Source organism: Muntiacus reevesi, chromosome 2, assembly GCF_963930625.1.
Source record: "Muntiacus reevesi chromosome 2, mMunRee1.1, whole genome shotgun sequence".
NCBI classification, from domain to species: domain Eukaryota; kingdom Metazoa; phylum Chordata; class Mammalia; order Artiodactyla; family Cervidae; genus Muntiacus; species Muntiacus reevesi.
This window is the reverse complement of record NC_089250.1, coordinates 42437095-42461332: the sequence shown is the minus strand read 5'-3', so window position 1 is coordinate 42461332 and position 24238 is coordinate 42437095. Positions and strand designations below refer to the sequence as shown.

Here is a 24238-nt window from a genome sequence, read left to right as displayed (position 1 = left end):
TTTTGTGTGCCTTTGGTTAGTTCTGTATGTGTGGTGATGTACCCATGACGGTTTCCCTGAACATTGTTGTTGCTTAGTCACCAAGTCGTGGCCAACTCTTTGAGACCTCAGAGACTACAGCATGTCAGACTTCCCTGTCTTTCACTATCTTCTGGAGTTTGCTCAAACTCATGTCCATTTGGTCAGTGATGCCATCCAACCATCTTATCTGTCTGTCATCTGCTTCATTGCTAGTAAGTAACTAAACAGACATGCAGAAATGTTTAATACCAGGCAATCAGTGGTTGATTGCTGGCATCAGATGACCACAAGCCCACTTCAAGTTTCAGAGATTTGTTGGAAGAAATTATAAAATTCAGTATAAGATTGTAGTCATGCATGAAAGCAACCTAGATGCCCATCAGCAGATGAATGGATAAGGAAGCTGTGGTACATATACACCATAGAATATTACTCATCCATTAAAAAGAATTCATTTGAATCAGTTCTAATGAGATGGATGAAACTGGAGCCCATTATACAGAATGAAATAAACCAGAAAGATCAAGACCGTTACAGTATACTAACACATATATATATGGAATTTAGAAAGATGGTAATGATAACCCTATATGCAAAACAGAAAAAGAGACACAGATGTACAGAACAGACTTTTGGACTCTGTGGGAGAAGGTGAAGATGGGATGTTTCGAGAGAACAACATCAAAACATGTATATTATCTAGGGTGAAACGGATCACCAACCCAGGTTGGATGCATGAGACAAGTGCTTGGGCCTGGTGCCCGAAAGATCGGGTAGAGAGGGAAGTGGGAGGGGGGATTGGGATGGGGAATACATGTAAATCCATGGCTGATTCATGTCAATGTATGACAAAAACCACTAGAATATTGTAAAGTAATTAGCCTCCAACTAATAAAAATAAATGAAAAAAAAGAGAGAGGTGAAATAAACTGAGAAACCACTCTGAAACAATAAAAACTGTATCTATTCAAGATGTACAAAGCTATGTTCTCATAAAAGATCCATTGTTGATGATCACCAACACTCCTCTTATGACCAAGCACTGAAAATTATACTTTAATAAAAACACATTACGACACCCAAGGAAACATTGCAAAATCTTGCCTGTAAGACTGTAGCTTATGCCTTCAAATGGCACTGTATTTTCCATTAGAAGAAGTTTCCAAACAGAAACAGAAGTACAGGCCAAATACAGCTGGAGTGTCTTGCCTAGCACCAAGCAGGCACCCCACAGTAGAAAAGAAATTGTTCCCATTAGTTTTAAGTCACCTCATTTTTGAGAACTTTTACGCTAAATATTTCTCTTAGTCATGTCTTTTCAGAAAGAGCAAAGAATTTTTGATCTAATTAAATACACAGAGAAACCCCATCATTGCAATCCCCCTCAAAGCAAAGCAGTTGACAGTGTTCTTGACAGCCAATCCTCACCTCTTCTGCCAAGCTGGGAAAGAGGCAGAAACTGGAGGGGAACCCAGAGTAATCTGCAGATGAGAACACCCTCAGATCCTGATGCAGAGTGAAGACTGGATGCTCTCTCCCCTTTCACAGGACATGGTTCTAGCCTCATGATCCTCCCAGAGTCACACAGGAGTCAGTGCTTGACAACCCAAGTCCCTTCCTCTCATGTTACATTCACTTGCTATTTATATCTCAACCCACAGCCACTAATGTTACCTCTGGAGGTGCAAACGTTCCAAATCCCAGGACAGGAATGAAGTGGCCATCATTAAGCTTCACTCTCTGGCCTTTGGGATCCATTGCTTGTTGCTCCTCTGAGTAAGCAGGCTGATTTTTTTCTTCTGCCTTCAGAGGTTATAAATAACAGGAAGTTAACGCCCTAGCTGACTGTCCAATGTTAGCAGACACACTGTAGGAGGAGAACGATTAAACAAGTCCCACAGGGTAAGAGGAGTATTTAGCCACTTAGCTTGTTTGTTTTTACTTATCAGAATTTCTTAAATTATATAATGATGAGATGTGCAGAACAATTATTGACCGTATGTTACACCGAAACCTCCAATGCCAGTCATTTCATTTTTCTAATTAAGAAACCCACTCTTGATCAAACATCATTTGAAACAACTATCTTGTAGTACATACAAACACACAAGTCACACAATTTGAAAGAATGCTTCATAAGCATTTTTCAAAATGCAATCCCTTAATAAAGAATAAAAATATCAAATGAAAACAAACTGTCTTTTTATATTTCTCACCAGTAAAATTATTTTTCTTTACAGACCTGTACTGGTGGAGGTTTAATTGCTAAGTCCTGTCTGACTCCTTTACAACCCCATGGACTGTAGCCTAGCAGGCTACTCTGTTCATGGAATTTCCCAGCAAGAATACTGGAGGGGGTTGCCATTTACTATACCACAGGAAATTCTTGACCCAGGGATCTAACTCATATCTCTTAAACTCCTGCATTGACAGGCAGATTCTTTAACACTGAGCCACCTGGGAAGACCTTACAGATCTGACAAGGGTAAAATCCTGAAAAGGATACCAAAGCCAGACATTTGGCAAGATGTTTATAGAAGATTAAATATTAATAATTATTGGATACCATGTGCAGTGTGCAAACAGACTCTGAGTGTTTATACCAAGGACTTTGTTACATAATTTTTTAAAAACATTCATAATGTAGCTGACAAATATTTATATAATTTACTATCCTGCTCAACATTATTCATAAAAGGAAAACCTATGAACAACTGAAATTGCAACAAATTTGAGAAGAGTAAGGGAAATCATGATGTAGTACAAGGAGATGTTGTGAAGGAAAATACAGTTTAACACATAGAGTGATGTCTGCAAAATAGTGAGCTAGGAGAAGCGAGGTCTCCCTTGGAGAGGGAAGTATGGAAACAGAAAGCAGCTGGAAATGTCACAGGCATTCTGGGAAACAGTCAAACAAATATCTGCAGCAACAAAGTGAACATGCAATTAGGGAAGATCCAGAACTGTGGAAGGACATTTCCATGTGTTTTTATTCACATTCACCTCTCTGCTGACTTGTACAGTGGTGTTTTGATCTATAAACGGCAGCAACTCAGCACCCAGTTGCCTCCCTCAAAACAAACTGATGACAGAAATCCTTATGTGAAAAGTTCTCATCTACTTGGGGGCTAACTGAAGACTGGTGTCCATTTCACTTAACTCTGAACTTAAACTGAAGAGCAGCTGGGGTGGCTCATTATAAGCTTCAGAGGGATTTATATATGTGGGGACAGGGACAAGGGAGTAACGGTGGAGACACAAGACTAGACCACGCAAAACACTGAGTATAAAAGGTGTGGATCTGGGGGATAGTAAGGCATTCACAGTCATAAATTTCCCAGAAACAGAGTCATTCATGGGTCAGCTATGTTGTTGAATCAGAAATGAACTCAATTTCAGATGACACCATGTTTATGGCAGAAAGTGAAGAAGAACTAAAGAGCCTCTTGATGAAAGTGAAAGAGCAGAGTGAAAAAGTTGGTTTAAGGCTCAACATTCAGAAAAATAAGATCTTGGCATCCGGTCCCATCATTTCATGACAAATAGATGGGGAAACAGTGGCTGATTTTATTCTGGAGCTCCAAAATCACTGCAGATAGTGACTGCAGCCACGAAATTAAAAAACACTTACTCCTCGAAAGGAAAGTTATGACCAACCTAGACAGCATATTAAAAAGCAAAGACATTGCTTTGCCAACAAAGGTCCATCTAGTCAAGGCTATGGTTTTTCCAGTAGTCATGTATGGATGTGAGAGTTGGGCTATAGAGAAAGCTGAGCACCGAAGAATTGATGCTTTTAAATTGTGGTGTCAGAGAAGACTTTTAAGAGTTCCTTAATGTGCAAGGAGACCAAATCAGTCCATCCTAAAGGAAATCAGTCGTGAATATTCGTTGGAAGTACTGATTCTGAAGCTGAAACTCCAATCCTTTGGCCACCTGATGCAAAGAGCTGATTCATTTGAAAGACCTTGATGCTGGGAAAGACTGAAGGAGGAAGGAGGAGGTGACAGAGGATGAGATGGTTGGATGGCATCACCGACTCAATGGACATGAGTTTGAGCAAACTCCGGGAGTTGGTGATGGACAGGAAGGCCTGGCATACTGCAGTCCATGAGCTTGCAAAGAGTCGGACACAACTGAGCAACTGAACTGAACTGAACTGCCCTTAGTTTCCTGTTGGGCTGACCCCAGGACCAGGCACATGCCATGCCACCTAGTGAAGGACAATCAGGATGTGGTACAAATCTGCAAACAGTGGGTGTGTTGTGGTTGTCCAAGTACCCAGTCATGAACATACAGAGGAAGAGAGAGAAAAGGCGTACAATAAAGAAAGGTGAAACAAGAAAGCTAAAAAAAGAGACAGAGTGGAAAAAGAGAGAATGACATGAGCCATGAAACTGTTGTTGTTATTTTTTAGTTGGCTAAGTCAAAAACCCTCTTTTGCAACACCATGGACAGTAGCCCTACAGGTTTCTCTGTCCATGAGATTCTCCAGGCAAGAATACTGGAGTGGGATGCCATTTCCTTTTCCAGTGGATCTTTCTCGACCTGAGATCCAACCCGATCTACTGCATTGGCAGGCAGATTCTTTACCACTACCCTATCTGGGAAGCCTGATCCATGAAAGGAAGAAAAGAAATTGGCACCAACTCTTCCTGAACAATCACCGGAGCTACACTTAGCGAACAGTGAGTGTCACACACTGTCCTGGGGAGGAGCTCCAGGTGGGCAAGAGGACACTGAACTCAGCTCCCCCAGGAGCACATCAGGGTCACATCTCACAAAAACACATGACACCAGCAGGAAGCCTTGTCCAGACCAGGACTATAAAGAACTGTTCTCACAGAGCTGGGTGGGAAGGGAAGAGAAGCCGGCAGATCAGAACTGAGCCCCAGGAAGGGCCCCAGATGAGAAGAAGGGATAGGGACTCAGAGGTCCTCTCTGGAGAGACCCGTGCACACCATGCACTGGGCACCACAGCCCTGGGACAACCCCGGGAGTTAGCGACCCCACAGCTGCTGTGAACCCAGGGGGACCCACAGGAGGCCCAGAAACCTGACTCCTATCCTGAGACATGCACCCACTTCTGCTCCTGGAACAGGCTGAGGGGGCAGCAGGACACTGCCCAGGACTCAGCCGGTTTACTGGGCAGCCCGTGTGTCCCCTGGCCCACAAATGCCCACCCTCAGCACCTCTGGATCCAGTTCACTCCCCTTGGGGCAAGGGCCGCCCATGCTGGGCAGAGTGGGCAGTGGGGGTACAGATCTGGCTCAGACCAGCAGGATGTCTGGATGGATCAGGGTGGCCATCAGAGAAGGACCCGAGGAGCAGTGTTCTGGAAATATCCTTCTCCATTTCCCTCACAGTAAAGTCCTTTAAAAGCCTATGTGAAAAGGACCCCCTGCCCCACCAGCTCTCTGACTTGTCTTCAGCTCCTGTCTCTCCACCTCACTAAACTCCACCCACATCAGCAGACTTACTGGCCCTTAAATGTTCCATGAACACTCTTCCTTCCTGGAATAAGCATTTTCTGTTCCAGAGAAATGCAGGGAGCCACTGTCTCTATTTTCAAGGCTGTTTGGTACAAATGAAGAGTCACGTGGGGTGAAGGGTAGTTTGTGTCTCTGCCTAACAGAAGTACAGAAATGGGAGAGATTGTGCAGAATTATCTCAACAGACACTACCCATTTCTAACAGTTAAATTCTCCTGATATCATTCACAGTCTCATTCTCCACAAGACTCAAGACATTTCTCATTTCATTTATTGACCTTTGTTGATATGACAATGTCTTTCTAAAGAATGTCAATAAAGTTTTGCTGAATGACCACTGAATAAACTCGAAATATGTAAGGATTCATCAAAACATTGAGCATGGGCAGACAAATAAGAAATTACATAAATGACTAAGATGTGCTGCTTGCTATACAGGAAGCAAAATATAATACTGGATTTTTTAAATCATATTTTTAGCTTACCAAGATACTTAGGCTATGTTTCAAAAGAAGTATACAACCTGTACATTGAAGTTTGTTTGTCTTTGTAAGTAAACAAACACACACATTTGTCAGATAAAATCATAAGGTAAATGCACCAAAAGAAGTGTTTTCAAGTGGGTAAACACAGCTGATCATCATTCCCTATCCTGTCCCTTTTCTATCTAAATATTCTGCCATCTATCTGCATTATTTCAACCATCAGGAAAAAGAGTATTCTTACTTTGAAGTCTATGCTGTTTCATAAACAGTTTATTTTTAAAAGGAAAGACATGGTTTCAGAAAGTTCAGGCACTTTATTTAAACTTCTCCTTCAGGCACAAAAATTTTCTTAACCACCCTAGAAGTAAGAAGTTATCAAAGAATCACAGTGAGAGCTAACAGTCAATATTCTTCAGAGAATGGATATTCAGGGTTACTGACACCACTGGAAGACAAAGAGATGGATTCATTTATGAAATCTGGTTTCCTTATAACAGAGTTTTATAATTAATAGAATCATTTTCCCCTGATGTGAAAAAAATTAAACATTAAACATGTTCACTGGTCCCTGAAACAATAGTGGGCTGTAGGCACTGTGCCCTTTGTGTTTCCTGGCTCCCTGGGCTCTGAGAGGAGGTACACCAGGCACAGGGATTAGGGGCACAAAGTAGTGAATTTATTCACCTCAATGTTTGTGGGAATTTTACTGCTGGGCTGTTCTTGGCCCCAATCTCATTTCTGTTGATCAAGGATGGAGCCCTGGAGGAAACTTCTGGTTTGAGGTCTGCAGGAAGTACCTGACTGACTCCTGTGCTGGAAGACTCCTATGCTGGACTGTCTTTCTTTTCAGTTCTGAAAAGAGAACTGACTTAAGGACTGACTTAAGCTTTTAAAAACTGTAGTTCCCCTGCTCACCTGTCTGCTACCAAGAAACAAACAAATAAACAAACAAAAAACTGTGTGTGTGAAACATTTACATTAGAAATTAATAATATCTTATATTTCTGTTGAGGCTACTGATTGCTTTCATGTCGTCCGGATTCAGTTCAAAGTCAAACACGTGGAAGGAAGGAACAATCACATTAACGTCTCCTGGAAGGAGCTGGCCTCCTTCTGGGCACTGGGGAACCTTCCAGCTGGATGGAGACAGGAGGAGGGGACAGGGAAGTTGTGTCTGTCCTCAGCTTCCAGGAGAACAATCTGGGATCCTCTGCTGAGTTCTCATCTCTCCTTCCCACACTTTCTCCTTCTCTGTCCCCCTCACAAACATTACAATGCATCAGTCCCTTATCTTTCTGAGTGAATCACTTGTGACAGAAAACAAACTAAAATCTGCTTTTTCCAAACACACTGCGTTAGACACTCCTGACTCGATACTGAACCTGAGCTGACATTAGACTGATTGCCTCTCCCCAACACACCCTAAGGGTGACAGCATTCAGCTGAAGCAATGTGGGAAGGAGGCTCCCCATGAAAGCCTGTTCAGAAATCTGATATGAAACTTGCTCATTATCTAATACAATAAATCTAACAAAACCTATATGGCAATGCCTTAGTGAAGAAGACCCATGTGTTGGGAAACTGTCTTGGAGAAGAAAATGGCAACCTACTCCAGCATTCTTGCCTGGAGAATCACATGGACAGAGGTGCCAGGTTAGCTACAGTCCATGGAGTTACAAAGAGTCAGACACAATTAAAGCAACTAATGCTTTAATGTAAGCAGTTATGAATGAAAAGTGTTTAAAATATTAAAGAACAACAAATTATTAAAAATTCACATCACAGTCATGAAAAGAAAAGCTTAACTTTCTAAAGAAATACATTTCCCAGTGTGATCTAGTGATTCAGTGCAACATGAACCAAAGTCTTAAACACATAATCTTTAGTGGAAATCAGTAAAGTAATACTAAATTTTAAATAAAAGAACAGCTAGTCAAGAGCAGTCAAGACATCCTTAAAGACAAATGTACCATTCTAAGAAAGAACACTTATTTTCCATTTTAAAAACACGGAACAGAAAACTGAATAGTAAATAGAAGAGAAGGGCCACAAATGTACTTATAGACACTTGTTATATGACAGAGTTGATAATGGAAATCGATGAAATACATAGACACTTAGATTTCCATTTAAATAAATAAACATATAGGCAATCATTTTTATATCATATTAGAAAATCAGTTTCAGGTGTATTTTCAAATCAAATTTCAATGGAAACAGAAAAACAATTTTCCAGGGGACCCTGCACCTGACCCTTTACATGGCCTGACCTGAAACTTGCAATGGAGACTGAAGTTTGCCAGGAGAAATGGTGAGTTAGTTATGAGCTGAGACGATGAGGTGGTTTTTTTCCCACTCCCTGGCTTGAAATCACAACACTGTCCTGAGATGAAAACCAAGTTAGGTGACCAGATTCTAGCCAAATATATATGAAAAATTACATGGAGAATCATGCAGGCTCCTCTGACAAGAGTCATATCCACCTGCTAAAACAGAATGGCCTAGCTGTACTGCACTGAGCAGCAAATGCACGAGAGCCTAGCCAAGAGGACAACAGTTGGGCTGAGTGCAGGCGGAATCTCAAACCATAGAACCAAGAGACACATAACTGATCTCTGCATTAAATCTTAAAACTGGAGAGAGTTTTCTGTACACCTATGCTTAAAGGTAAAGTAATGCTCTGTTACACAGAAAACAAATGAGAGACACCCTGCAAAAGTGGACAAAGTCTTGAAGAGGAACTTCACAAAGACAGAAACTCAGGAAGTTTAAATATATAAAGATGAAACCTGATCAGTATTCAGGAAAATGCAAAATAAAACCACTATGGTTTGGAGATGAAAGATTGCTGCCATAATTTTCATGCCCCCAAATTCATATGTGGACGGTATTAGAAATGGAGCCTTTGAGGGGTGATTAGGTCATGATGGTGGAGCCTTTGTAAATGCGATTTCAACAACATCATAGTCATGTAAGAAACTTGGGAGAACTCTGTTGACCCTTCCACCATGTAGATACACAGAGAAGCCTGTGACCTGGAGGAGGGCCCTCACCTGACCAAGAGTGCACCCTGACCTCAGATCTCCAGCTTCAGAAATGTGAGAAACAAATTTTCATTGTTTCTAAGACACCAAATCTGTGGCATTTTGTTAAAACAGTTCAAACAGTGAAAACAATTACATAATGCAATTTCATCCATTGAGCATGAAGGTAAGAAGACATCATTTGTACAAGGTGACAGGATAAATTGCAGACCTAGAACTGGAACTAAAATCTCCATTTTCTATCCAAATTTATTTTCTTGGACTCCAAAATCACTGAAGACAGTGACCTCAGCCATGAAATTAAAAGACACTTGCTCCTTCTAAGAAAAGCTATGAAAAAACCTAGACAGCATATTAAAAAACAGAGACATTACTTTACTGACAAATGTCCATAATAGTCAAACTTGTGGTTTTTCCAGCAACCATGTATGGATGTGAGAGGTGGACCATAAAGAAAGGTGAGTGTCAAAGAACTAATGCTTTTGAACTGTGGTGTTGGAGAAGACTCTTGAAAGTCCCTTGGACTGCAAGGAGATTAAACCAGTCAATTGTAAAGGAAATCAGTCCTGAATATTCATTGAAAGAACTGATGCTAAAGGTGAAGCTGCAATACTTTGGCCACCTGTTGCAAAGAACTGACTCATTTGAAAAGACCCTGATGCTGGGAACGATTGAAGGTGGGAGGAAAAGGGGAAGACAGAGGATGAGATAGTTGGATAGCATCACCAGCTTGATTGAATGAGTTTGAGCAAGCTCCAGGAGTTGGTGATAGACAGGGAAACCTGGCGTGCTGCAGTCCATGAAGTCACCAAGAGTCAGACATGACTGAGTGACTGAACTGAACTGAACTGAACCCTCTCCATGCAGGCCACCTCTCCTGTTGCCACAGCAGGAGGAGAAAACCATCAGGAATACACACAAGGCATTCACTCACAGGGAAGAACAGGTAAGTCATCTTGACTCAAGGAAAGTCTTGAGAAACAAAGAATGACCCTCGTGAAGGATATTCCTTAGGAGCCCTCTACCCATAGCCCCACTCAACATATGTATGTTCTCTTTGATCCATTTCTTGTTGTAACTCTTGGCCAGAACCACAACCCGACATTATATCTGGTAGCGAAGGACAACCAAAGCTGAAGTTTGCTTGTGCTTTTTGGCAATGGCACAAAGAACTGGGTCCTCCAAGAGAATGGGGTTGTTCACATTCACCCTGGAAGGAAATTCAGAAATCCTGAGGAGATGAGACTAAGTACTCAGTTTGTGAGTAGTTTTCCCAGACAGATCAAGTAGATACACTCTACACCAGTGCCTCTCAAAGTGTGGTCCATGGACCAGCATCATCAGTATCACCTGGGATTTTGTTAGAAATACAAATTTCATGGCTTAGCTGAAGACAAACTGAATCAGCATCTCAACTGTGCCACCTCCCATTCTGTGTTTACAAAGCTCTGCCGGTATTTGGATGCAGTATTGACCTGAGACCAGAATTGCTAAAGTTGTGGGTTTTTTCTTTAATTCCCAAAGGTTGTTTTTCTTCTGTAATCAAGGGCATGAACAGAGAGACAGAAGTGAAAGACCAGGGATTTTTTTAAAATTTCACTTTCCTGCTACTGCTACTGCTGCTGGTAAGTCGCTTCAGTTGTGTCCAACTCCATGACACCCCATAGACGGCAGCCCACCAGGTTCCCCCGTCCCTGGGATTCTCTAGGCAAGAACATTGCCATTTCCTTCTCCAATGCGTGAAAGTGAAGTCGCTCAGTCATGTTCAACTCTTACCGACCCCATGGACTGCAGCCTACCAGGCTCCTCTGTCCATGGGATTTTCCAGGCAAGAGCCCTGGAGTGTGGTGCCATTATTCTCTGTTCACTTCCCTAAGGTATTAATAAAAAGTAAGTAGTTTCAAATCAGAAACATTTATGCCCTCATTATTTTTCTTAATTATTTACAGAAGTGGTTTAAGTTTGGTTTTTTCTATCATAATAGACCTTACAATTGTATATTATTATCCCAATTTCACACATAATGTAAATGATGCTTGGAATTTCTATTTTTAGAAACATTTTATTAGTTAATAACTACATAAGTCATGACATAAGCTTGTGTCTCTGGTTCCAACTAGGGGATTATAAATAGATTTTAATGCAGACATTTGTTAATGATGAGTTTACAAGCTAACACAATGTTCAAAAAATGGCTGGGTGATGGGACGTTAAAAAAAAATATTCCATCTGTCCCCTCTATCCCCTTTGCTTATAAGAGTTATCTGAGTACTGTATTTTAAAATATCTCATCAAAAATTGAATGTTAGGGAAACTCCCACTTGTCTTCAATAGGATTCAATACCATTCTTTTACTCCTTGTGATCCCAGCACACTATAGGCTACAAGAACAATATCATGTGACTTTCAGGAATCCAACAATTTGCTCTGATTGAGATGTGGGTGACATTCCACCTGTAGAATGTCAAAAGACAAGAGTGTAAGATTATTTGAAAAGGTAATATTAATATAAGAGAGGCAGATTAGAAATTTTAATTGCCTAAAGGAAAGATTGCAACATTAAATGTAAAATGGAAATATCAACATCTAAAGAGATGCTTACTCTTTGGAAAGAAAGTTATGACCAACAAAGATAGCATATTAAAAAGCAGAGACATTACTTTGCCAACAAAGGTCTGTCTGGTCAAGGCTATGGTTTCTCCAGTGATCCTGTATGAATGTGAGAGTTGGACTGTGAAGAAAGCCGAGCACCGAAAAACTGAAGCCTTTGGACTGTGGTGTTGGAGAAGACTCTTGAGAGTCCCTTGGACTGCAAGGAGATCCAACCAGTCCATCCTAAAGGAGATCAGTCCTGGGTGTTCACTGAAAGGACTGATGCTGAAGATGAAACTCCAGTACTTTGGCCACCTCATGCGAAGAGTTGACTCACTGGGAAAGACCCTGATGCTGGGAGGGATTGGGGACAGGAGGAGAAGGGGACGACAGAGAATGAGATGGCTGGATAGCATCACCAACTCGATGGACATGAGTTTGAGTAAGTTCTAGGAGTTGGTGATGGACAGGGAGGCCTGGTATGCTGCGATTCATGGGGTCGCAAAGTGTCGGACACAACTGAGTGACTCAACTGAATTTTCCATTGTGTATATGTACCACAGCTTTCTTATCCATTCATCTGCTGATGGACACCTAAGTTGCTTCCATGTCCTGGCTATTATAAACAGTGCTGTGATGAACACTGGGGTACACGTGTCTCTTTTTTTTTTTTTTAATATTATTTTATTAGTTGGAGGCCAATCACTTTACAACATTTCAGTGGGTTTTGTCATACATTGACATGAATCAGCCATATAGTTACACGTATTCCCCATCCCGATCCCCCCTCCCACCTCCCTCCCCACCCGACTCCTCAGGGTCCTCCCAGTGCACCAGGCCCGAGCACCTGACTCATGCATCCCACCTGGGCTGGTGGTCCGTTTCACCATAGATAATATACATGCTGTTCTTTCAAAACATCCCACCCTCACGTTCTCCCCCAGAGTTCAAAAGTCTGTTCTGTACTTCTGTGTCTCTTTTTCTGTTTTGCATATAGGGTTATCGCCGCCATCTATCTAAATTCCGTATATATGTGTTAGTATACTGTAATGTTCTTTATCTTTCAATTCTGGTTTCCTCGCTGTGTATGTCCAGCAGTGGGATTGCTGGGTCATATGGCAGTTCTATTTCCAGTTTTTTTTAAGGAATCTCCACACTATTCTCCATAGTGGCTGTACTAGTTTGCATTCCCACCAACAGTGTAAGAGGGTTCCCTTTTCTCCACACCTTCTCCAGCATTTATTGTTTATAGATTTTTGGATAGCAGCCATTCTGACTGGCGTGAGATGGTACCTCATGTGGTTTTGATTTTCATCTCCCTGATAATGAGTGATGTTGAGCATCTTTTCATGTGTTTGTTAGCCATCTGTATATCTTCTTTGGGGAACTGTCTGTTTAGTTTTTTACCCCATTTTTTGATTGGGTCATTTTTTTTTCTGGAATTGAACTTCAGGTGCTGCTTGTATATTTTTGAGATTAATTTTTTGTCAGTTGTTTTATTTGCTATTATTTTCTCCCATTCTGAGGGCTGTCTTTTCACCTTGCTTATAGTTTCCTTTGTTGTTCAGAAGCTCTTAAAGTTTAATTAGGGCCCATTTGTTTATTTTTGCTTTTATTTCCAATACACTGGGAGGTGGGTCATAGAGGATCCTGCTTTGATTTACGTCAGAGAATGTTTTGCCTATATTTTCCTCTAGGAGTTTTATAGTTTCTGGTCTTACATTTAGATCTTTAATCCATTTTGAGTTTATTTTTGTGTATGGTGTTAGAAAATGTTCTAGTTTCATTCTTTTACAAGTGGTTGACCAGTTTTCCCAGCACCACTTGTTGAAGAGATTGTCGATTTTCCATTGTATATTCTTGCTTCCTTTGTCAAAGATAAGGTGTCCATAGGTGCGTGGATTTATCTCTGGGCTTTCTATTTTTTTCCACTGATCTATATTTCTGTCTTTGTGCCAGTACCATACTGTCTTGATGACTGTACCTTTGTACTAGAGCCTGAAGTCAGGCAGGTTGATTCCTCCAGTTCCATTCTTCTTTCTCAAAATTGCTTTGGCTATTTGAGGTTTTTTGTATTTCCATACAAATTGTGAAATTATTTGTTCTAGTTCTGTGAAGAATACCGTTGGTAGCTTAATAGGGATTGCATTGAATCTATAGATTGCTTTGGGTAGTATACTCATTTTCACTACATTGATTCTTCTGATACATGAACATGGTATATTTCTCCATCTATTTGTGTCATCTTTGATTTCTTTCATCAGTATTCTATAGTTTTCTATGTATAGGTCTTTTGTTTCTTTAGGTAGATATACTCCTAAGTATTTTATTCTTTTCGTTGCAATGGTGAATGGAATTGTTTCCTTACTTTCTCTTTCTGTTTTCTCATTGTTAGTGTATAGGAATGCAAGGGATTTCTGTGTGTTCATTTTATATCCTGCAACTTTACTATATCCATTGTTAGCTCTAGTAATTTTCTGGTGGAGCCTTTAGGTTTCCTGTGTAAAGGATCATGTCATCTGCAAACAGTGAGAGTTTTACTTCTTTTCCAATCTGGATTCCTTTTACTTCTTTTTCTGCTCTGATTGCTGTGGCCAAAACTTCCAACACTATGTTGAATGTAGTGGTGAGAGTGGGCATCCTTGTCTTGTTCCTGACTTGAGGGGAAATGGTTTCAATTTTTCACCATTGAGGATAATGTTTGCTGTGGGTATGTCATATATAGCTTTTATTATGTTGAGGTATGTTCCTTCTATTCCTGCTTTCTGGAGGTTTTTGTTTTGTTTTGTTTTTTTATCATAAATGAGTGTTGAGTTTTGTCAATGGCCTTATCTGCATCTATTGAAATAATAATATGGTTTTTATCTTTCAGCTTGTTAAAGTGGTATATTACATTGATTGATTTGCTGATATTGAAGAATCCTTGCATCCCTGGGATAAAACCCACTTGGTCATGATGTATCATCTTTTTGATATGTTGTTGGATTCTGTTTGCTAGAATTTTGTTAAGGATTTTTGCATCTTTGCTCATTATTGATATTGGCCTGAGTTTTCTTCTTTTTGTGGCATCTTTTTCTGGCTTTGGTAATAGGGTGATGGTGGCCTCATAGAATGAGTTTGGAAGTTTACCTTCCTCTTCAATTTTCTGGAAAAGTTTGAGTAGGATAGGTGTTAGCTCTTCTCTAAATTTTTGGTAGAATCCAGCTGTCAAGCTGTCTGGTCCTGGGCTTTTGTTTGCTGGAATATTTTTTATTACAGTTTCAATTTCCAAGCTTGTGATGGGTCTATTAATATTTTCTGGAGGAGGAGCCAAGATGGCGGAGGAATAGGATGGAGAGACCACTTTCTCTCCTACAAATTCATCAAAAGAATAACTGAATGCAGAGTAAACTACACAAAACAACTTCTGATCGCTAGCTGAGGTCATCAGGCGCCCAGAAAAGTAGCCCACTGTCTTCGAAAGGAGGTAGGACAAAATATAAAAGATAAAAAGTGAGACAAAAGAGCTAAGGACAGAGATCCATCCCAGGAAGGGAGTCTTAAAAGAGGACATTCCCAGACACCGGGAAACCCTCGCACTGGCGGGCCTGGGGGAAGAGTTTGAATCTCGGAGGGCAACCTGACTGGGAGGGAAACAATAAATAAAACCCACAGATTATGAGCCTAAAAGCAACTCCCAGCAGAAAAGTTCCCCAGACACCCGCATTCGCCACCAGCAAGTGGGGGCGGAATGGAGAGGAGCGGGTGGCATTGCTTGGGGTAGGGTCTGGGCCTGAGTTCCCTGAGGACAATCGGAGGGAGCTTTTGTGAGTTCCCAACTTGAACTGTGGGAGAGCAAAAGAGAGAGAGAAAATTAACCGGCCTGAACACACTGCCAGCCGTTCGCAGAACAAAGGGACTGAGATTCTGGATGGTCGATATCTGCCAAGAGGGTCGCTGCGAGACACAGGGCGCAGGCACCCGACCGGTGCAGGCGGGGACTGCGGTTGGGGACGCGGAGGGCAGAAGGCACACGCACCGGACAGGCGTCGGCGGAAACTGAGACTGGGACCGCGGAAGGGAGTGGGCGCACCGCACCTGGGGAGAGTGCGCCCATCAAGCGTCAAGCCCCTGGCTGCCTGGACCACTCTGACCGGGAAGGCACAAAGAGCAGGCGCAGCTTTTTGTTCCGAGCTTTTGTGGAACAACCGAGGGCTGGAACCACGCGCAGCGCGGGGCGTGCTCCATATAGAGCAGCTGGGAGCCTGAGCAGCACAGACGGAGAAAGCAGTGCTAGCCCCTCCCTGCAGCGCCAGCCCCTCACCGCAGCACGACGGAACTAGCTACCTGAATAAGAGTCCACCTCCACCCGCCTGTGTCAGGGCGGAAATGAGGCCCTGAAGAGACTGGTAAACAGAAGCCAAATAAACAAAGGGAACCGCTTCAGAAGGGACTGGTGCAACAGATTAAAATCCCTGTAGAAAACACTAACTACACCGGAAGGGACCTGTAGATATCGAGAAGTGCAAGCTGGAACGAGGAGCTATCTGAAACTGAGCCGAACCCACACTGACCACAACAGCTCCAGAGAAATTCCTAGATATATTTTTACCTTTTTTTTTTAAGTATGAAAAAAAAATTTTTTTTCTTTTTTATTTTTTCTCTTTTATTTTCCTTTAAAATTCCCTATTACTTCCCCATTACTCCTTAACTTTCATTTTCATAAAATTTTATGATTTTTTTAATTAGGGAAAATTTGTTTTCTCTTCTTTTCCCCCCCCTTTTTCTCTTCTATTTTCTATTTTTCATTTTCTCTTATTTCTTTTAAAGTCCTCTAGTACTCCTCTACTACTCCTTAATTTTAATTTTCAATGCACTATAACCTTACAAAAAAAAAAAAAAAAGGAAGAGAAGCCCTATTTTTAAACTGAACCTCATATATATTTCTAAATTTTTTTTTGGGTGTTTTGGTTTTTGTTTTTAATATAGTATTTTTAAGAGTCTAACCTCTACTCTAGATTTTTAATTTTTGTTTTTCAGTATATGATATGAAATGTGAACATTTAAGAATCCATTATTCAGTTCCCATTTTTATTCAGGAGTGTGTTGATTATTCTCTCCCAATCTTGACTCTCTGTTTTCTACCTCAGAACACCTCTATTTCCTCCACTCCCCTTCTCTTCCCAATCCAATTCTGTGAATCTTTGTGGGTGTCTGGGCTATGGAGAACACTCTGGGAACACACAACTGTATAGATCTGTCTCTCTCCTCTTGAGTCCCCCCTTTTCTCCTCCTGCTCATCTCTATCTCCCTCCTCCCTCTCCTCTTCTTCATGTAACTCTGTGAACCTCTCTGGGAGTCACTAATGGGGGAGAATCTTCTCGCCATTAACCTAGAAGTTTTATTACCACTACGGTATAGTTGGAGAAGTCCTGAGACTACAAGAAGAATAAAACTGAAATCCAGAGGCAGGAGACTTAAGCCCAAAACCTGAGAACACCAGAAAACTCCTGACTACATGGAACTTTAAGTATAAGAGACCGTCCAAAAGCCTCCATACCTACACTGAAACCAACCACCACCCACGAGCCAACAAGTTTTAAAGCAAGACATACCACGTAAATTCTCCAGCAACGCAGGAACATAGCCCTGAACGTCAACATACACACTGCCCAAGGTCACACCTAGCACACAGACCCATCTCAAAACTCATTACTGGGCACTTCATTGCTCTCCAAAGAGAAGAAATCAAGTTCCACGCTCCAGAACACCGACACAAGCTTCCCTAACCAGGAAACCTTGACAAGCCAATCGTCCAACCCCACCCACTGGGTAAAATCTCCACAATAAAAAGAACCACAGACCTCCAAAATACAGAAAGCCCACTCCAGACACAGCAATCTAAACAAGAAGAAAAGGCAGAGAAACACCCAACAGGTAAAGGAACATGAAAAGTGCCCACCAAGTCAAACAAAAGAGGAGGAGATAGGGAATCTACCTGAAAAAGAATTTAGAATAATGATAATAAAAATGATCCAAAATCTTGAAAACAAAATGGAGTTACAGATAAACAGCCTGGAGACAAAGATTGAAAACATGCAAGAAAAGTTTAATAAAGACCTAGAAGAAATAAAAAAGAGTCAATTAAAAATGAATAATGCGATGATGAGATCAAAAACACTCTGGAGGGAACCAAGAGTAGAATAACGGAGACAGAAGATAGGATAAGTGAGGTAGAAGATAGAATGGTGGAAATAAATGAAGCAGAGAGGAAAAAAGAAAAAAGGATCAAAAGAAATGAGAACAACATCAGGGACCTCCGAGACAATGTGAAACGCCCCAACATTCGAATCATAGGAGTCCCAGAAGAAGAAGAAGAAAAGAAAGGCCATGAGAAAATACTCGAGGAGATAATAGCTGAAAACTTCACTAAAATGGGGAAGGAAATAGCCACCCAAGTCCAAGAAACCCAGAGAGTCCCAAACGGGATAAATCCAAGGCAAAACACCCCAAGACACATATTAATCAAATTAACAAAGAACAAACACAAAGAAAAAATATTAAAAGCAGCAAGGGAGAAACAACAAATAACACACAAAGGGATTCCCATAAGGATAACAGCTGATCTATCAATAGAAACCCTCCGGGCCAGAAGGGAATGGCAGGACATACTGAAAGTAATGAAAGAAAATAACCTACAACCTAGACTACTGTACCCAGCAAGGATCTCATTCAGATATGAAGGAGAATTCAAAAGCTTTACAGACAAGCAAAAGCTGAGAGAATTCAGCACCACCAAACCAACTCTTCAACAAATGCTAAAGGATCTTCTCTAGACAGGAAATGCAGAAAGGTTGTATAAACGTGAACCCAAAACAACAAAATAAATGGCAACAGGACCATACCTATCAATAACTACCTTAAATGTAAGTGGGTTGAATGCCCCAACCAAAAGACAAAGATTGGCTGAATGGATACAAAAACAAGACCCCTATATATGCTGTCTACAAGAGACCCACCTCAAAACCAGAGACACATACAGACTAAAAGTGAAGGGCTGGAAAAAATATTTCAAGCAAACGGAGACCAAAAGAAAGCAGGAGTCACAATACTCATATCAGATAAAATAGATTTTCAAATAAAGGATGTCAAAAGAGACAAAGAAGGACACTACATAATGATCAAAGGATCAATCCAAGAAGAAGATATAGCAATTATAAGTATATATGCACCCAACATAGGAGCACCACAATATGTATGGCAAACGCTAACGAGTATGAAAGAGGAAATTAATAGTAACACAATAATAGTGGGAGACTTTAATACCCCACTCACAACTATGGACAGATCAACTAAACAGAAAATCAACAAGGAAACACAAACCTTAAATGATACAATGGACCAGCTAGACCTAATTGATATCTATAGGACATTTCACACCAAAATATCAACTTCACCTTTTTCTGAAGATCACACGGAAACTTCTCCAGAATAGATCACATCCTGGGTCAAAAATCTGGTCTTGGAAAATTCAAAAAAATTGAAATCATTCCAGTCATCTTTTCTGACCACAGTGCAGTAAGATTAGATCTCAATTACAGGAAAAAAATTGTTAAAAATTCAAACATATGGAGGCTAAATAACACGCTTCTGAATAACCAACAAATCATAGAAGAAATCAAAAAAGAAATCAAACTATGTATAGAAACGAATGAAAATGAAAGCACAACAACCCAAAACCTATGGGACACTGTAAAAGCAGTGCTAAGGGGAAGGTTCATAGCATTACAGGCGTACATCAAGAAACAAGAAAAAAGCCAAACAAATAACCTAACTCTACACCTAAAGCAATTAGAGAAGGAAGAAATGAAGAACCCCAGGGTTGGCAGAAGGAAAGAAATCTTAAAAATTAGGGCAGAAATAAATGCAACAGAAACTAAAGAGACCATAGCAAAAATCAACAAAGCTAAAAGTTGGTTTTTTGAAAAAATAAACCAATTTGACAAACCATTAGCAAGACTCATTAAGAAACAAAGAGAGAAGAACCAAATTAACAAAATTAGAAATGAAAAGTGTGAGATCACAACAGACAACACTGAAATACAAAGACTCATAAGAGACTACTACCAGCAGCTCTATGCCAATAAAATGGACAACTTGGATGAAATGGACAAATTCTTAGAAAAGTATAACTTTCCAAAACTGAACCAGGAGGAAGTAGAAGATCTTAACAGACCCATCACAAGCAGGAAATCAAAACTGTAATAAAAAATCTTCTAGGAAACAAAAGCCCAGGACCCGATGGCTTCACAGCTTAATTCTACCAAAAATTTAGAGAAGGCCTAACACCTATCTTACTGAAACACTTCCAGAAAGTTGCAGAGGAAGGTAAATTTCCAAACTCATTCTATGAGGCCACCATCACCCTAATTTCAAAACCAGACAAAGATGCCACAAAAAAATAAAACTACAAGCCAATATCACTGATGAATATAGCTGCAAAAATCCTTAGCAAAATTCTAGCAAACAGAATCCAACAACATATTAAAAAAATTATACACCATGACCAAGTGGGCTTTATCCCAGGAATGCAAGGACTCTTTAATATCCGCAAATTAATCAATGTAATACACCACATTAACAAACTGAAAGATAAAAACCATATGATTATCTGAATAGATGCAGAGAAAGCCTTTGGCAAAATTCAACACTCATTTACGATTAAAACTCTCCAGAAAGCAGGAAGAGAAGGAACATACCTCAACATGATAAAAGCTATATGTGACAAACCCACAGCAAGCATAACCCTCAATGGTGAAAAATTGAAAGCATTTCCCCTGAAATCAGGAACAAGACAAGGGTGCCCACTCTCACCACTACTATTCAACATAGTGTTGGAAGTTTTGGCCACAGCATTCAGAGCAGAAAAAGAAGTAAAAGGAATCCAGATAGGAAAAGAAGAAGGGAAACTCTCGCTGTTTGCAGATGACATGATCCTCTACATAGAAAACTCTAAAGAAACTTCCAGAAAGTTACTAGAGCTAATCAATGAATATAGTAAAGTTGCAGGATATAAAATTAACACGCAGAAATCCCTTGCATTCCTATACACTAACATTGAGAAAACACAAAGAGAAATTAAGGAAACAATACCATTCACCATTGCAACAAAAAGAATAAAATACTTAGGAGCATATCTACATAAGGAAAGAAAAGACCTATACATAGAAAACTATAAAACATTGATGAAAGAAATCAAAGAGGACACAAACAGATGGAGAAACATACCGTGTCCACGGATTGGAAGAATCAATATTATCAAAATGGCTATTCTACCCAAAGCAATCTATAGATTCAATGCAATCCCTATCAAGCTACCAACGGTATTTTTCACAGAACTAGAACAAATAATTTCACAATTTGTATGGAAATACAAAAAACCTCGAAGAGCCAAAGTAATCTTGAGAAAGAAGAATGGAACTGGAGGAATCAACCTGCCTGACTTCAGACTCTACTACAAAGCCACAGTCATCAAGACAGTATGGTACTGGCACAAAGACAGAAATATAGATCAATGGAACAGAATAGAAAGCCCAGAGATAAATCCACGAACCTATGGACACCTTATCTTTGACAAAGGAGGCAAGGATATACAATGGAAAAAAGACAATCTCTTTAACAAGTGGTGTTGGGAAACCTGGTCAACCACTTGAAAAAGAATGAAACTAGAACACTTTCTAACACCATACACAAAAAAAAACTCAAAATGGATTAAAGATCTAAATGCAAGACCAGAAACTATAAAACTCCTAGAGGAGAACATAGGCAAAACACTCTCCGACATAAATCACAGCAAGATCCTTTATGACCCACCTCCCAGAATATTGGAAATAAAAGCAAAAATAAACAAATGTTACATAATGAAACTTAAAAGCTTTTGCACAACAAAGGAAACTATAAGCAAGGTGAAAAGACAGCTCTCAGATTGAGAGAAAATAATAGCAAATGAAGGAAAAGACAAAGGATTAATCTCAAAAATATACAAGCAACTCCTGAAGCTCAATTCCAGAAAAATAAATGACCCAATCAAAAAATGGGCCAAAGAACTAAACAAACATTTCTCCAGAGAAGACATACAGATGGATAACAAACACATGAAAAGATGCTCAACATCACTCATTATTAGAGAAAGGCAAATCAAAATTACAATGAGGTACAATTACACGCCAGTCAGGATAGCTTCTATCCAAAAGTCTACAAGCAATAAATGCTGGAGAGGGTGTGGAGAAAAGGGAACCCTCTTACACTGTTGGTGGGAATGCAAACTAGTACAGCCACTGTGGAAAACAGTGTGGAGATTTCTTTAAAAACTGGAAATAGAACTGCCAAATGACCCAGCAATACCACTTCTGGGCATACACACTGAGGAAACCAGATCTGAAAGAGACACGTGCACCTCAATGTTCATTGCAGCACTGTTTATAATAGCCAGGACATGGAAGCAACCTAGATGCCCATCAGCAGATGAATGGATAAGGAAGCCGTGGTACATATACACCATGGAATATTACTCAGACGTTAAAAAGAATTCATTTGAATCAGTTCTAATGAGATGGATGAAACTGGAGCCCATTATACAGAGTGAAGTAAGCCAGAAAGATAAAGAACATTACAGCATACTGACACATATATATGGAATTTAGAAAGATGGTAACGGTAACCCTATATGCAAAACAGAAAAAGAGACACAGAAGTACAGAACAGACTTTTTTTTTTTCAGTGGGTTTTGTCATACATTGATATGAATCAGCCATAGAGTTACACGTATTCCCCATCCCGGTCCCCCATCCCACCTCCCTCTCCACCCGATTCCTCTGGGTCTTCCCAGCCCACCAGGCCCGAGCACTTGACTCATGCCTCCCACCTGGGCTGGTGGTCTGTTTCACCACAGATAATATACATGCTGTTCTTTCGAAACATCCCACCCTCACCTTCTCCCACAGAGTTCAAAAGTCTGTTCTGTACTTCTGCGTCTCTTCTTCTGCCCTGCATACAGGCCCATCGTTACCATGTTTCTAAATTCCGTATATATGTGTCAGTATGCTGTAATGCTCTTTATCTTTCTGCCTTACTTCACTCTGTATAATGGGCTCCAGTTTCAGCCATCTCATTAGAACTGATTCAAATGAATTCTTTTTAATGGCTGAGTAATATTCCATGGTGTATATGTACCACAACTTCCTTATCCATTCATCTGTTGATGGACATCTAGGTTGCTTCCATGTCCTGGCTATTATAAACAGTGCTGCGATGAACATTGGGGTGCACGTGTCTCTTTCAGATCTGGATTCCTCAGTGTGTATGCCCAGAAGTGGTATTGCTGGGTCATATGGCAGTTCTATTTCCAGTTTTTAAGGAATCTCCACACTGTTTTCCACAGTGGCTGTACTAGTTTGCATTCCCACCAACAGTGTAAGAGGGTTCCCTTTTCTCTATACCCTCTCCAGCATTTATTGCTTGTAGACTTTTGGATAGCAGCCATCCTGATTGGCGTGTAATGGTACCTCATTGTGGTTTTGATTTGCATTTCTCTGATATTGAGTGATGTTGAACATCTGTTCATGTGTTTGCTAGCCATCTGTATGTCTTCTTTGGAGAAATGTCTGTTTAGTGGTTTGGCCCATTTTTTGATTTGGTCATTTATTTTTCTGGAATTGAGCTTCAGGTGTTGCATGTATATTTTTGAGATTAACCCTTTGTTTGTTTCCTCATTTGCTATTATTTTCTCCCAATCTGAGGGCTGTCTTTTCACCTTGCTCATAGTTTCCTTTGTTGTGCAAAAGCTTTTAAGTTTCATTAGGTCCCATTTGTTTATTTTTGCTTTTATTTCAAATATTCTGGGAGGTGGGTCATAGAAGATCTTGATGTGATTTATGTCGGAGAGTGTTTTGCCTATGTTCTCCTCTAGGAGTTTTATAGTTTCTGGTCTTACATTTAGATCTTTAATCCAATTTGAGCTTATTTTTGTGTATGGTGTTAGGAAGTGTTCTAATTTCATTCTTTTACAAGTGGTTGACCAGTTTTCCCAACACCACTTGTTAAAGAGATTGTCTTTTTTCCATTGTATATCCTTGCCTCCTTTGTCAAAGATAAGGTGTCCATAGGTTCATGGCTTTATCTCTGGGCTTTCTATTCTGTTCCATTGATCTATATTTCTGTCTTTGTGCCAGTACCATACTGTCTTGATGACTGTGGCTTTGTAGTAGAGTCTGAAGTCAGGCAGGTTGATTCCTCCAGTTCCATTCTTCTTTCTCAAGATTACTTTGGCTCTTCGAGGTTTTTTGTATTTCCATACAAATTGTGAAATTATTTGTTCTAGTTCTGTGAAAAATACCGTTGGTAGCTTGGTAGGGTTTGCATTGAATCTATAGATTGCTTTGGATAGAATAGCCATTATGACAATATTGATTCTTCCAATCCATGAACAAGGTATGTTTCTCCATCTGTTTGTGTCCTCTTTGATTTCTTTCATCAATGTTTTATAGTTTTCTATGTATAGGTCTTTTGTTTCTTTAGGTAGATATACTCCTAATTATTTTATTCTTTTTGTTGCAATGGTGAATGG

General features: G+C 40.2%; 1 protein-coding gene across 2 annotated transcripts in view; it reads right to left on the bottom strand.

Moving 5' to 3' along the window:
- LOC136159314 (dihydrodiol dehydrogenase 3) overlaps positions 1-24238 on the bottom strand; it is a 62723-nt gene that overhangs the window by 8340 nt on the left and 30145 nt on the right. The window contains exon 1 of one of the 2 annotated variants that reach the window (XM_065921392.1): positions 1696-1824. The exons of the other annotated variant lie outside the window; for it this stretch is intronic. Within the exon in view, the coding sequence (XP_065777464.1) occupies positions 1696-1779 (84 nt within the window). The 5' untranslated portion in view covers positions 1780-1824. Of the gene's footprint in view, positions 1-1695; positions 1825-24238 lie in introns of those variants that run through there. 2 annotated transcript variants of the gene reach the window in all.